A 13,811-nucleotide genomic window follows, 5' to 3' on the forward strand; every position below is an offset into this window, starting at 1 on the left:
AGAACATCATTCCTACTAAGCAGGCTACCATCTTTCCCAACAACAAGCCCTGGGTGACTAAGGAAATTTTTAAACAAGAAAAAGAGAGTTTTCTACACCGGCTCTGGAGTTTGAAAAAATAGAGAGATTAAGCGTGCTATTAAAACGGCTAAACTGAAATATTAGAACAAGATTGATCAAACATTTACTCAGGGGAACCTCCATACAGCCTGGCAGGGTCTTAAGAACATAGGAGCAGTTAATATTGCTCCCACTGCTCGTAAGCACATTCAGGTTGCAGGTAGCAGTCCAACATATCTTCCAAATGACCTCAATTGTTTTCACATCAGATTTGAGACAGATAATAGCACTCAAGTTGAAGCAATCATTTCTATTCTAAAACCTGGTGACTCTGCCCTCACCATAAGTACAGAGGAGGTGGTGCAAGCCTAGATTTAAATTCCTTCGATTTATATATAGCGCTTTTCTAGACACTCAAAGCGCTTTACATTCTATGGGGAGAAATCTCCTCAACCACCACTAGTGTGTAGCATCCAGCTGGATGATGTGACGGCAGCCATAGTGTGCCAGAACGCCCACCACACACCAGATATTAGTTTAGAGGAGAGAGCGATGTAGCCAATTCAGAGATGGGGATTATTAGGGGGCCGTGATACAGAAGGGCCAATGGGAAATTTTTCCAGGACACTCTTAAGAAGACCAAAGTTAAATCTGCACCTGGGCCGGATAATATCTGTAGCCGAACCTTAAATAAAACATTGTACGGAGCAGTCAGGGGGTGTGTTTCAGACTCTGTTTCAAAGCTCCATGGATAGTGGTGTAGTCCCTCAGCCGTGGAAACATTCCAGTTATTCCGATACCAAAAAAAAGAGCTCCATTAAAGCCTTAAACGACCTGAAGCCCGTTGCTCTCACCTCTCTTGTGATGAAGGCTATGGAGAGGGTTATTAAAAATGATATCACGGAAGTAACTGACCCACAGTTGGACCCACTTGCCTATCGCACAGGCAGAGGGGTCGATGATGCAAAGGTGTTTATCTCAGACATTGTTCATAAGTGAGTCTTCTAATACCACAGTCAGGTCTTTGTTTGCTGATTTTATTCCGGGATTCAATACCCTACAGCCACATGTTGTTGCTGAGTATCTCATCCGTCGTTTTCATTTGGAGGACCATCTGATTTTTTGGGATAATTGACTGTCTGAGCAATAGGTCTCAGAGAGTGCTGGTCAACAACATCATTTCTGACCTTCTATATACTTCAACTGGTTCTCCGCAGGGCCGTGTTCTTTCCCCTCTGCTCTTCCTTCTGTATACTGATGATTGCAGGTCCACCCAATCTAACTGTCATCTGATTAAGATTGCTGATGACAACGTCTTACTGTCTCTGCTTTCAGGCCCTTCACAGCATCATGGCCCAGCTCTTCAGGAATTTGTTGAGTGGTGTGACAACTCCTGTTTGGAACTAAACGTGAACAAGACGAAAGAAATGGTAGTAACCTTTTCTAATAAGCAGAGGCAGACGGGTATGTCAGTCACTACTGTTATTCACGGAAAGCCCGTAGAGATTGTTGAGGAGTACAAGTACCTGGGGACAATTTTTGACAATTTGCTGAAATTTACTTCCAACACGGTGGAGATACTCAGGAAATGCCAGCAGCGGCAGTACCGTTTAAGGAAGATCAATTCCTTTGGGGTTAGTCAGAACATCCTTATTATGTTCTACTACTCCTATATTGAAAGCGCCATTACATTCTCTATCGACTGCTGGTTTCATTCTATTAACCTTCAAAATAGAAATCGTTTCCGAGCACACAGATAAAGTCTGTTCAAAAATGATTAGACTTCCTATTAGGGCTATTTCTACTATACGTGAACAGCAAATGCAAGACCCTTCACATGTCCTGTTTTCTGTTTTTGAGTGGATCCCGTCAGGGCGACGGCTTCGCTGTCCAGGCTGTAGGACACAAAGGACGAAGGCAAGCTTTATTCCTAAAGTGGTGCAGCTTTTAAATTCTCAACCATGTCTGACCCCTTTGTTTACCATAGTTATATACATATACATCGGGGGCAGTGGTGGCTTAGTGGTTAAGGCTCTGGGTTACTAATTGGAAGGTCAGGGGTTCAAGCCCTGGTGCTGCCAAGCTGCCACCTTTGGGCCCTTGAGCAAGACCCTTAACTACCTCCGCTCCAGGGATGCTGCATCATGGCTGACCCTGTGCTCTGACCCCAGCTTCAGAACATGCTGGTGTATGTAAAGAAGAAGAATTTCACTGCACTGTAATGTATATTATTTATTCATTCTTATACATGGTTTGGATTTATTTTTTTTAATTTTAGATATCTGCCTGTAGCAGATTAGATTTAATATGTACATGGTGCACACTGTGTTATTTATTTAATGTATGCTGCTTCTTATGTATATTGTTCGTGTTACTCTACGTGACATCGTAAATTGCCCCTTGGGGACAAATAAAGTGTTTGAATTGAACTGGATTGTCTTTTTCGTCTCTCTTAAAGTTGAAAAGACAAAAAAAACAGAAAAGAAATCTCTGTCCTGAAGACGTTCTCATGTTGGAAAACGTAAAAGGACGGCTTGACCTCTGACCTTTCTCTTTACTAAATCGCTGTGAGGAATAAAACTTCTAAATATTCATAAAACCTCAGGGTGGTAACTTCGTGGTGGGCTGCAGCACACCATCCCATCCTTGATTATTTTCCTAAAACAGCACAACAACAAGTGTATCATTCCTTACTTAAGAGTGTGACGTATTGTATTAGTTCATTGAAACCGGGTCACTTGGTACGTACTGGACTCCTCTAATTATATTGTAATTATTGGTAATCATGTATGGTTCAATCCCACCTTTGAACACTGTTCATGTATAAAGTAAAATTCATTACGTAGTTCTTTTTCAAGACTCCTCTCGACATTTTCCCCTCTCACTACTGCGTGTGGCTTGTTAATTATCGGTCTAGCCGAGGGTTTTTATTCATTTTTAAAGCATGCTGTGCTGCCTCACACAGTGTGTATGTGTCATGCCATGCATTGCAATGTACTGACCTCCTGATCAGACCAGCATACATAGAAACACAGAAATAGGATGCATAAGATTATCAGCTCTAGCTTATACAGGATTGCTGAGTTATGTTTTTGAAGTTGATGCAGAATAAGTTTATTTTTTTTTTTATATTATAAAATGGGAAGTGGACCCACGTTGATTCGGAGGTGGTTCGTCCACTGGCCGATGACTTTGTATCCTGGGCTGCTTGTGTTGCTGAACTGATACTGAAAGATGTCATAGCGACCCGGAGCGTCGCCGTTCTCATTGAAAAGGACACCGGTGCCAGCACTGCCTGCAAATAACACAAAGAAAATATATCATTCAGATTATGTGTAGAGTTTGCATGTTCTCCCCGTGCTTCAGGGGTTTCCTCCAGGTACTTTGGTTTCCTCTGTCCAAAGACATGCGTTGTAGGCTGCTTGGCATTTCTAAATTGTCCACAGTGTGCGAATGGGTGTGTGAATGTGTGTCTGATTGTGCCCTGCGATGGGTTGGCATCCAGTTCAGGGTGCCTCGAGTCCCCTGGGATAGACTTCAGGCTCCACGTGGGGCGGCTGTGGCTCAGGTGGTAGTGCGGATTGTCCACTAATCCTAGGGTTGGCAATTCGATTCCCGGCCCACATGACTCATGTCGTAGTGACACATGCCGAAGTGTCCTTGGGCAAGACACTGAACACCAAGTTGCTCCCGATGGCAAGTTAGCGCCTTGCATGGCAGCTCTGCTACCATTGGTGTGCGAGTTTGTGTGTGAATGGGTGAATGACAACCAGTGTAAAGTGCTTTGGATAAAAGCGCTATATAAATGCGCCATTTACCATTTTACCATTTAATGCGCTTTACACAGATACACAATTAAGTGTCATTTAGTTAGAAATGACCGTTCCCGGGGAAAAAAAAAAACATTGGCTTGTTAATCAACAACAACAACAACAACAACAAAAAATGCAATTCTAGATAAAAACAGGAATATGAAAATAGCAAAATATCCTGCGTGGCATTAGGTTATCTAATAACGTGCATGTTTTTTACTTTATAGTTTGACATTTCCCAATAATCAGCTCGTGTTTATAAAGTCATTTTATTTTCACTCTGTTGTTTGACATTTCCATAGTAATCAGCAAATAACTCGTGTTTATCAAGTGAACGTTTTCTTTTAAAAGGACGCAGATTATAAAATATGAAAGCAAAACAGACAAATCTAACAGAGTGAAGTGGGCATTTTCACGCTCTTCGGTTAGTAAAGTCTCAGCCACAGAAGGATGATTATCAGTAATGATTTGACTGTAAAACCGAGTACATTGGAATATAAAAGGAAGGAAAGCAACCCAGTCTCATACACAGAAATTTGATATATTGCTATAGAGGGTGCTGCAAATAAGTTAGATCCATTATAGATGGTATCTATACATACATATATAGCTTTTTTAACCTTAGCGGTTCTACAAAGCGCTTTACATGTGTCTCATTCACCCATCTACACACCAATGGTAGCAGAGCTGCCATGCAAGGTGCTAGCTTGCCATCGGGAGCAACTTGGGGTTCAGTGTCTTGCCCAAGGACACTTCGGCATGTGGAGTCACGTGAGCCGGTAATCAAACCGCCAACCCTACGATTAGTGGACAACCCGCTCTACCACCTGAGCCACAGCCGCCCATTATAGGAAACTAATCAACGACAGGATGATGTCACGTAGCGCAACACAAAGCAGAGTTGCTCCTACTGTGTTTTGACGTTTCCAATAACAACACAGTCTGAAGTGTTTTATTCTTGTTCCGACTTCCGCAATTTACAAACGAGTACCATTTTTATGTATTAATCAACAACGCTTCATACTTTCATTATCCTTTTATAGTTACATTTTATGTTCTGGAACGTTTGCTAAACAAGTTAGTTCCTGTTATCGCTTATGCTATAGTAGCTATAAATTACATTCGTTCTCTCACAAAGTTATTACGACAAAAAAAAAATCGCAGCTTGTCATGTTACCGTGACATCACAAACCCCTCCATCTTGTGTCAGAAATGAATCAGCACCTGGAGATTTTTTTCTTTTTAATCTAATTCAGGTTTTAACTCTTAAGTTAAAACCTCCCTTTGGGTGCTGCACTTTTTTTTTTAAATAACACAAACATTACTTTCTTTTTACTTGACCTTTAAAATAGATGTCTAGAACCACATAATTAACTTAGCTGCAAACACGATTCCCCCAAAACCACAAGCTCACACTCATCCATCACAGTAGCATAAAGGGGCGGTATGTGTGAGGGAGTCCCCTCGCTTTGCTTTCTCTCCAATCCAACTGAGCTTTTCGTGTTCTCTCACTTCTTCCTCGCACACCAGCTGCTGGATATGGAGGATCCATTCATGCATACTTTAACATGATAAATGTTGCATACACGGTCTATTCTTGGCCTGATTACATTAAAAAGAAAAGAAAAAAAACACTATGCAGGAAACGAAGAAGGGAAGGAACACAGCGGCGATGTGAAGGTTTGCGATTTGTCCCCCTTTCACTACGTCGATCCCAAACGGACGATCGACTCGGTCACATCAATTATTATGTGATAATTTGACAAGATTTGTAGTTCCTAATCATCTTGCTAAGCAGCTTCAGTCACTGTTGAAGGAACAGCAGGTTTCTTTATGCCTCATTTGAAGTCTTAGGATAAAAATAGGGACTCCTTATGGGGTTTTTTTCTTCTTCTTCTTCTTCTGAAATAATGCATGTTCCTTGTTTGGATGTTCCAAGTTTTCAGTCTTTTTACAAAAGACTGGGTTTCCTTTTTCCAAGGGGGAAAAAAAAAACTTTAATGGACAAGCCCTTTAGAAATCCAGGGCCAAGTGTGGCTGGAGAAATAACATTTTATAAACGCTCCCGGGGGCAGAGATGGGCCGGACAGAATTAGAGAAGGGAAAAGAACAGAAGGAAAGAGTGAAAGAAAGAGAGATGCTCTGGTAATGGAGTGCAGAGTTAGCCTCGATACAGCAGTGCTACAGTACTCACTCAGATGAAGTTGTACTGCAGGGCAGAGTGGTGGTTATGAAAGTCCTCACTATACACAATACAACCTCGCTGACCTACAGCAAACACCGGAATTCATTACTGCATGTCTTCTGAGAATGTCGTGATGTATATACGGTATATGTTGAATCCAGCACTTGCATTTGCCTCAAGTCACAATATTAATGACTTGCATTCACGTGAACTTGTTAAGATCACTGTATATGGATTGCCCACTGTAGAAACTCTACAGACATAAAGTCATCAATACCTATGACTGTCATCAACCTACTATCAACTAATCATCAGCTTGTGAGATCAAATCCTGACGATGCCAAGGACGCCCATGGCCCAGAGTCCAAGAGAGCAAAACTGGCTTGGCGGGAGGGATGACGTGTAACTTTCTTCGCTATCAATCACTAAGCAGTCATGTATGTGGAAGAGGGCAGTACGCGGGTTCGTCTGAGTGTGTTACACTGCTCTGTGAAGCAGCATGAGCAAAACGAAGCAAGCTAGCACTTGCTAGAGCTCGCTAGTTGTTGAAAATTTGCAAATGACCAAATTAGGGGAGAAAATTACAGTTTTTTTATACTTTTTCTTTTTTCTGAGGTTTAGCAGAAATCTATACATAGTCTATAGACTAGTGGTCACCAACCCTCTTCCTTGAGATCTTCAACCAAAATCTAACAACGATGAAGGCAATGAGTGGATGGTCAGGTGGGCACGATTATGATTGGAAGCTAAAGTCTTCAGGAAGGTAGATCTCCAGGAGCAGGGCTGGTGATCATCGCAATAGACCATTCATTCATTTACCTTCAGTAATTCAGTTATCTATATCCTGCTCAGGATCACGGTGGATCTATCCCAGGACCGTAAACCAAGCTCAGGATTGAACCAGGGACTCTGGAGCTACTCGTTACACAACCAAAGCCAATCCTCTATAGATGAGGGGAGCTCAGAATTCTTACAAACAAAGACTGCTTCTACAGACCACCTTAGGACATATTTATTTGTGAATGTTCTTTAATTGTGTGCTATAACATTCTGGCTATTCAGTGAAGTTGACATTATTTAGAGTTCTGCTTGTTTAAAATCCATTCAATTTCCCTGTCCAGTCAAATCAGCTGATAAAAATTGAATAATTAATATTATAACCCCGCCATCCCATAACCAGACCCCCGGTTATGCTTCCCAGAATCAGTGAAATACAACAACATGCCCATTTTTTCTTTAACTTTATTTAGATAGTTCACTTTCCAGCCTTTTATAGACTAACAGCTCATCACAGTTTAATGGCATGATGTTGAAAGATAGATCAATGTCATTGGATATGTTGTTGAGAATCAGCTGATTGGCTGGTAGATGGTTTGTAGAGCATAGTGTGGATGGAACTGCACTTTTTCCTATAAAAAAAACTTCCATTTCCAAATGTGTCTTGTCCTGCTGATTTGATCCATGGTTTGTTTTTTTTTTGGTTTTTGGTTTTTCATTTTTTTATGAGAATGGGTGCTAAATTAGGCTCAGGAAATGCACAGTTCTGCTGATTGTCGCGCGTGAATGCAAAATGAATGCAGAAATTTTAAAAACCTTGTTTTCAGTGAGTGCATTTTGTGTCAAAACATTTTAAAATAATGAGAGTTCGGTACAGTTTCACAGTTCATTATCCTAACTAACTGTGTGAAGGGTTTTGGGGGAAAAAAAAAGGAACTGAAAAAAAGCTTGTCAGTGAAAAGAAAAAAAAAACCAAAACCCTACGAATATTCGAATGAATTATTACCCTAAAAATCTATTGCAAAAAAATAAGTACTTTTATCTGCTATCGATCCACACATGATATTATGAAGATGCCAGTGATCCTGCAACTGGAGGCTACAGCCTGGAGATCGCTGAGGATGGTACCGCTTGAAGTACCATGGAAATGCTTTTGGACCTCAATTCCACATGGACGTTCTCGCTGTGGTTGCTGAGACTACGGTTGCAGCGATGGCCTTGGGACTGCGATTTCCACATGCACTCGGGTCTCCTTTAGTGAACAGTGGACTAGTTCAGCAAACAGACTTCATGTTAAAACCATAATGACCTTTCTTTTACTCTCACACTATCCGTCGTTACCCAGATGAGGACGGGTTCCCTTCTGAGTCTGGTTCCTCTCAAGGTTTCTTCCTCATATCATCTTAGGGAGTTTTTCCTCGCCACCGTCACCGTCGCTCAATAGGGATAAATTCACACACTTAAAATCTCTATCCTGTGTTTATATATTTCTGTAAAGCTGCTTTGAGACAATGTCCATTGTTAAAAGCGCTATACAAATCAAATTTCATTGAATTGAATCTAAAAGATGTGATTGTGCCTTACTAGCAATTCAGTAATCTAAGTAAAGATGTGTATGTGTGTGTGTGTGTGTGTGCTTTGGTCTGGAATCCTTATCTCGACTCACCATTAAAGTTGACAGCGCGGATGTAACTGAGCAGTAAACGTCCCTCTACGGGGTCCATCTTAGCACAGAGTCCCATCGCCCCCGGGCACAGGTCCTGGTGCATGTTGTGTAAAGCGTGTGCCATGGCGTAAACAGCGTCAATCACAAACTGCACCTTCCCCTCCTGCTCGTACGGTGAGTCACGGCCGATCCGCTCTTTACCTGAGGGAAACCGAGAGAGCGAAACAAGGGATAGAGATATCAATTTCGAGCGACAGCCAAAAAGGTGAGACATAAATGAATACGCATCAGCAGAGTAAGACAAAGAGAGAATTAAAGGCGATCAAAGTCACCCATCACTGTCACGCTGTCATAGCCTGCACTCGGAGAGAAAACTATTTCTTCCTTCCTGTCACTTACTCTGAATTATCACGCAGCCTCACCAGTGCAGTTTTTTTTTTTTTTTTTTTTGGGGGGTTTTCTTTGGATAATTAAAAATAAATCACCCCCAAAATGGCAACAAAAAAATGACACATTTATCCAAGGATGTCAACAAAATGTTTTTATGATGCATGATTAAGAAGAAAGGCAACATATCAAAGATAAAGCTTGCCAAAAAAGAAAAAAAACATAAAAGTAGTTGCTTTCCAGTCTGATGAATGTTTGAAGATTCTCTGTCTTTTACCAGTTTAAAAAAAAAATCCATCCAAACAAAACAAATTCTGCAGAGAAGAAAATGACTGAGGTTCGTTAAGGGTTCTTCAGATGGCTAATGGCTCTAGCTCTCTAATGTGGTTCTCTAAAAACCTCTGTTTTTAAGGTTCTTCATATAACCTTTAAACCTAAATGAACGCTTTTCGTAAAAAAAATGTAAAAAAAATACTTCCCTCTTTAATGTGATTCGTTTGAATACACTCACACCTCAGTGAGATTTACACAAACTCAGGAGCTCTTGTAGGAATACAACAGTTTTTCCCAATTAACAGGATTTTATTGAATACCACATGCACCAGCGAACGATTTACAAATAAATCTATTCATCTAGTTTAAAAAAAATCCATCAAAAAAGGAGTAATTGAAAAAAAAAAACCCTCAAATTCTGCCATGTAAACTGAGATAAACACTGTCCGATCTTATCCACGAAGTGTGACAGGAGGTAAACATGATACAACGCAACTCGTTCATCTGACAGCCGAGTCCAACTGATTAAACAGGCGGAATCAGGTGTAGCTCCTGCGCTGTCGGAATGAAATCCTGCAGCCACAGTGGTGCTTTATGATCACGATGGAAAAATCTTGCGAATATGTGACACACACACAGCTGAACACAAACATTTCCAAAAGAGAGTTAGATCAGGACCAAACCAAAACCAGTGACTTAATGCAAAGTGCTTCTAGTCAAGTTTGTCCACATACTGATGACCTTCCTGGGTAGTTATTTCCAGTCATACAAGGCCACACTCTGTTGAGAGAGCCATGAACCAGAAATGGATCAACAAAAAGACATCCCTGCTGAAAAAAACAATAGAAACCCTCACAGAATTTGGTTTTAATGGAAACTATAATGGTCCCTGTGGGTCTCGACTGGTAGTTCGTTGCCTTCTATTGGTGGAATGTTATGTCTAGTGGATATCATTAAAGACCAATAATGGTAATGGTTTTAATGGTTATCTGATGGTTTGTAATGGCATTTGTAGTGGAAGCCATTACAATTGGTATAATGATAACGAGTCTTTATTTATCACATATACATTACAGCACAGTGAAATTCTTTCCTTCACATACCCCAACATGTTAGGAAGTTGGGGTCAGACATGACAAGGGCCTTGCTCAAGGGCCCAATAATGGCAAGTTTGCAGTGCTGGGGCTTGAACCCCCAACCTTCCAGTCAGAAACCCAGAGGCTGGCTTGAACCCCCAACCTTCAGGTCAGAAACCCAGCACCTTAACCACCGAGCCACCACAGCCCCCTATGATGGGTTATATTGTTTTTTTCAGCTCAGATTTCAAGCATACATGGCATTTGCGGCGTTTCGCTCAAATCACACGCAAATAAGAAGTCACTGTTGTTTCTGGCAATGTCTGAACCAATAAGGTGATTCGCTCTTTTTAATGGATGGGCGGGACTTATGTAATTCAGCTGCCATTTTGAGCCCCAGTATGCAGTATACTGTACAGTGTTTCTGAAGCAACTTTAAGTTAAAAACATAGTTTCATTCCTGTAGCTTTATGCCAGGCTAAACAAACAGAGATTACATTTATGGTATTTGGCAGATGCCATTATCCAAAGCGACTTACATTTATTTCCTTCATACATCTGAGCAGTTGAGGGTTAAGGGCCCTGCTCAAGGGCCCAACAATGGCAGCTTGGTAGTGCTGGGGTTTGAACTCACAACCTTCAAAGCAGTAGACTAACACTTTAACCACTGAGCTACCGCTGCTCAGTGCACAGATTTGCTTTAAAAAAAGAAAAAAAAAGAAAAAAAATGGAACAATTGGTTTCACCTGTACATTTCTTCTTTTCCGGGTCGAGCTTGATGCCTGGCCGTGTCAACTTGCACCTAAAGTCATCCTCCCAGAACTCAGCGAACCAGATATTTCTTCGGTTGTTCTCCAGAGAGCGGGATGTGAAGTACTGATCAAACCCTGAACAAAAGACGCAGAGAGCCAGCACTGCCTCAAACCCAGATTGAAATCAAGCGATTTAAAGGGTTAGAAAATAACAACATGCTGTATTGTTTATAAATGTCAATGTAAAAAGGTTCAAGTCTGATAACTGTGTTAAAAAAACAACAACAACAACAACTCTAAAATATGATCAATCTAAATAAATCACGGGCGTTCATACTTCGACATGCTATGTCCTCATGAACATGTCATGGAAGATACATTATCATGAGTTGTCATTATAGTTGTCCAGTTGTACAGCAGTATAGCATGAACTGGTGGACCATTACTGGTAATTGTCACGATATCACAAGATAAGTGTACCCTAGTTAGCACATTTGTCATGATAGATGTTAACACCCATCCTTAATGAGAACTGTAATAACACTTTATGAAATCAGTATTACATTCTATTACAGCACTGCACTATTGAACTCTATAATCTGAATGGTCAGAAGGTGTTGATTCATTTTCTACAACAACAGCTCGGGCACTTGTCTCATTCTAGTATTTTATCATTTCTATAGTAACAACTTATTTGTGGACTTGCATGCCATATGTTGTGAGGAGATGTTTCTTTGACATTATGGAAGGAGTCTCCAGTGTCAGTGCTTTGTAATGTCAGTGTCAAGACAGTAACTTTAGGTTTACTGATAGTTTCCGTAAAGTAGGAAATGTACCATCTATCATAAAACATGTGCTAACTAGAGTACACGTAGGAAATTAGCATAACTGGTCATGGAATCAAACATTAGCCGAGCTATCGTGATGTAATTGTTGTATTGTTTGTTTAAATTGTTATTGTAATGTCAGCCTGCAGTCGTTCGACACATTTTGAGGCGTCTTTACCTTCCACAGAGGCTCTTTTGGGCAGGATGGTGACGGCACCCTCTGCCACTTCCTCATTGTCCAGGATGGGGGCGCTCTTTGCTCCCCAGCTGTCTGAACCCACAAACTTAAAGTGGCCCGTCAGGTTCGCCCTTCTAGCCGCTTCTAGTACCTGCCTACACCAAGCAGACAGAGAAATCATACGGAACTGTAGGATTAATGAAAAAAACATTTCATCATAATAGATTTTTTTGTCTTGCTAATTTATGTGCGTTTATTTTTAGTCCTGGATTGAATAATCAGTCAATGCAGATGGGTTTCATTAAGTTTTAAGCAAACAGTTAATTTATGTGTTAACTGACTTAGCTATTTAGTTAACATTACTTACAGCGTAGTAATGATGAAGTTTATGGTTTTTTAATATTTACTCATGCGGTAAATAATGTTAGTTAAGGGAATATTAATATAAAGTGTTCCACAGTAAACGGTGTTTAACTTTCGCTCAATAAGAAGAAACTTACTGTAGTCAAGTATGTTTTTGTCTTCTTTGAGAAAAACATTTGACCAAACTATACTCATTTCTTCTAATATATTCAGGCATTCATTCATTCATTCATTGATCTTTAGTAAGGGCCGCGGGAACACACAGCGTTATGCGGGAATACACTTTAGTTACACAAGCTCAGGATCGAACCTGAAGCCATGAGGCTTTTTATAATAAATCAATTACAAAAAGAGCTTATGTTTGTGACTACAGAATATTATTCGATATAGAACAGTAAAACAAAAATCCAAAAGCTTGTGTCTTAGAAACAGGTACTAAGTATACTTTGAGTCCCTTACAGTGAAGTGGAACAAGAGTGGCCATTATAGGACATATCCAGTGGGTCACTACGTCTTGCCTCATTAATGAGAGCCATATCGATTCGACAGAACCACCAACTGAACTGTGATCCAGCAGAACAGCCACAAGAGCTTGTTAACAAATCAGCAACTGGCCTTCTGACTTCTCAGTACAGAAGACAGCGATTCCCTCAAAATCGGCCCCTAATTATATCTGATTTGAATTCTGTTCCAGTACCAGGGTGAATGCCGGCTCTCGCCGTGTCAACACGCAGCGCTTGTTTAGTGGTGTGAGCTTTAATGAGTGTGAAACTTCAGCACACACGTCTGTCCGTGCCGATGTGGTGGAAAGGCTGTAGGCAGCATGTCATGGGCTAAAGTTTTCATCAGCAAACACTGGCAGGCACAGGGATGTGTATGAAGAGCTTTAAAGATTCACTGATTCAAATCAACGCACCAGGCTCAATATTTACAACACAGTTACACTGATTCAAAACATTTCAATACCATGTGCCTAACTTTTTTTTATCACTACTGTTTATTATTTCGAGAAATGTTCTCACTAATGTGCCTGTCAGTCCCAGTGAAGGAGGCATGGTCTCTGTGCCTGTCAGGTTCACTGACAATGATGTAGCCTTTGTGCCCTTCAGTCCCAGTGAAGGTGGTGTGGCCTCAGTTTCTGTTAGTCATAGTGAAGAAGGAGGTGTGGCCTCTGTTTCTGTTAGTCATAGTGAAGAAGGAGGTGTGGCCTCTGTTTCTGTTAGTCCTAGTGAAGAAGGAGGTGTGGCCTCTGTTTCTGTTAGTCATAGTGAAGAAGGTGTGGCCTCAGCTTCTGTTAGTCATTGTGAAGAAGGTGGTAGGGCCTCGTTTTTTTTTAGTCCTAGTGAAGGAGGTGTAGCCTCAGTTTCTGGTAGTCCTAGTGAAGAAGGAGGTGTGGCCTCTTGTTCTGTTAGTCCTAGTGAAGAAGGAGTTGTGGCCTCAGTTTCTGGTCCTAGT

At 41.0% G+C, this 13,811-nt stretch overlaps 1 protein-coding gene across 1 annotated transcript in view; it reads right to left on the minus strand.

Moving 5' to 3' along the window:
* grm6a (glutamate receptor, metabotropic 6a) overlaps window positions 1-13,811 on the minus strand; it is a 56,331-nt gene that overhangs the window by 12,786 nt on the left and 29,734 nt on the right. Inside the window, exons 4-7 of the mRNA XM_053625916.1 lie at window positions 11,994-12,148; window positions 10,983-11,123; window positions 8,501-8,701; window positions 3,216-3,355 (exon numbers count right to left, since the gene is read on the minus strand). Coding sequence (XP_053481891.1) covers window positions 3,216-3,355; window positions 8,501-8,701; window positions 10,983-11,123; window positions 11,994-12,148 — 637 coding nt within the window. The remainder of the gene's footprint in view (window positions 1-3,215; window positions 3,356-8,500; window positions 8,702-10,982; window positions 11,124-11,993; window positions 12,149-13,811) is intronic.

This window comes from Ictalurus furcatus, chromosome 5, assembly GCF_023375685.1.
Source record: "Ictalurus furcatus strain D&B chromosome 5, Billie_1.0, whole genome shotgun sequence".
NCBI lineage: Eukaryota > Metazoa > Chordata > Actinopteri > Siluriformes > Ictaluridae > Ictalurus > Ictalurus furcatus.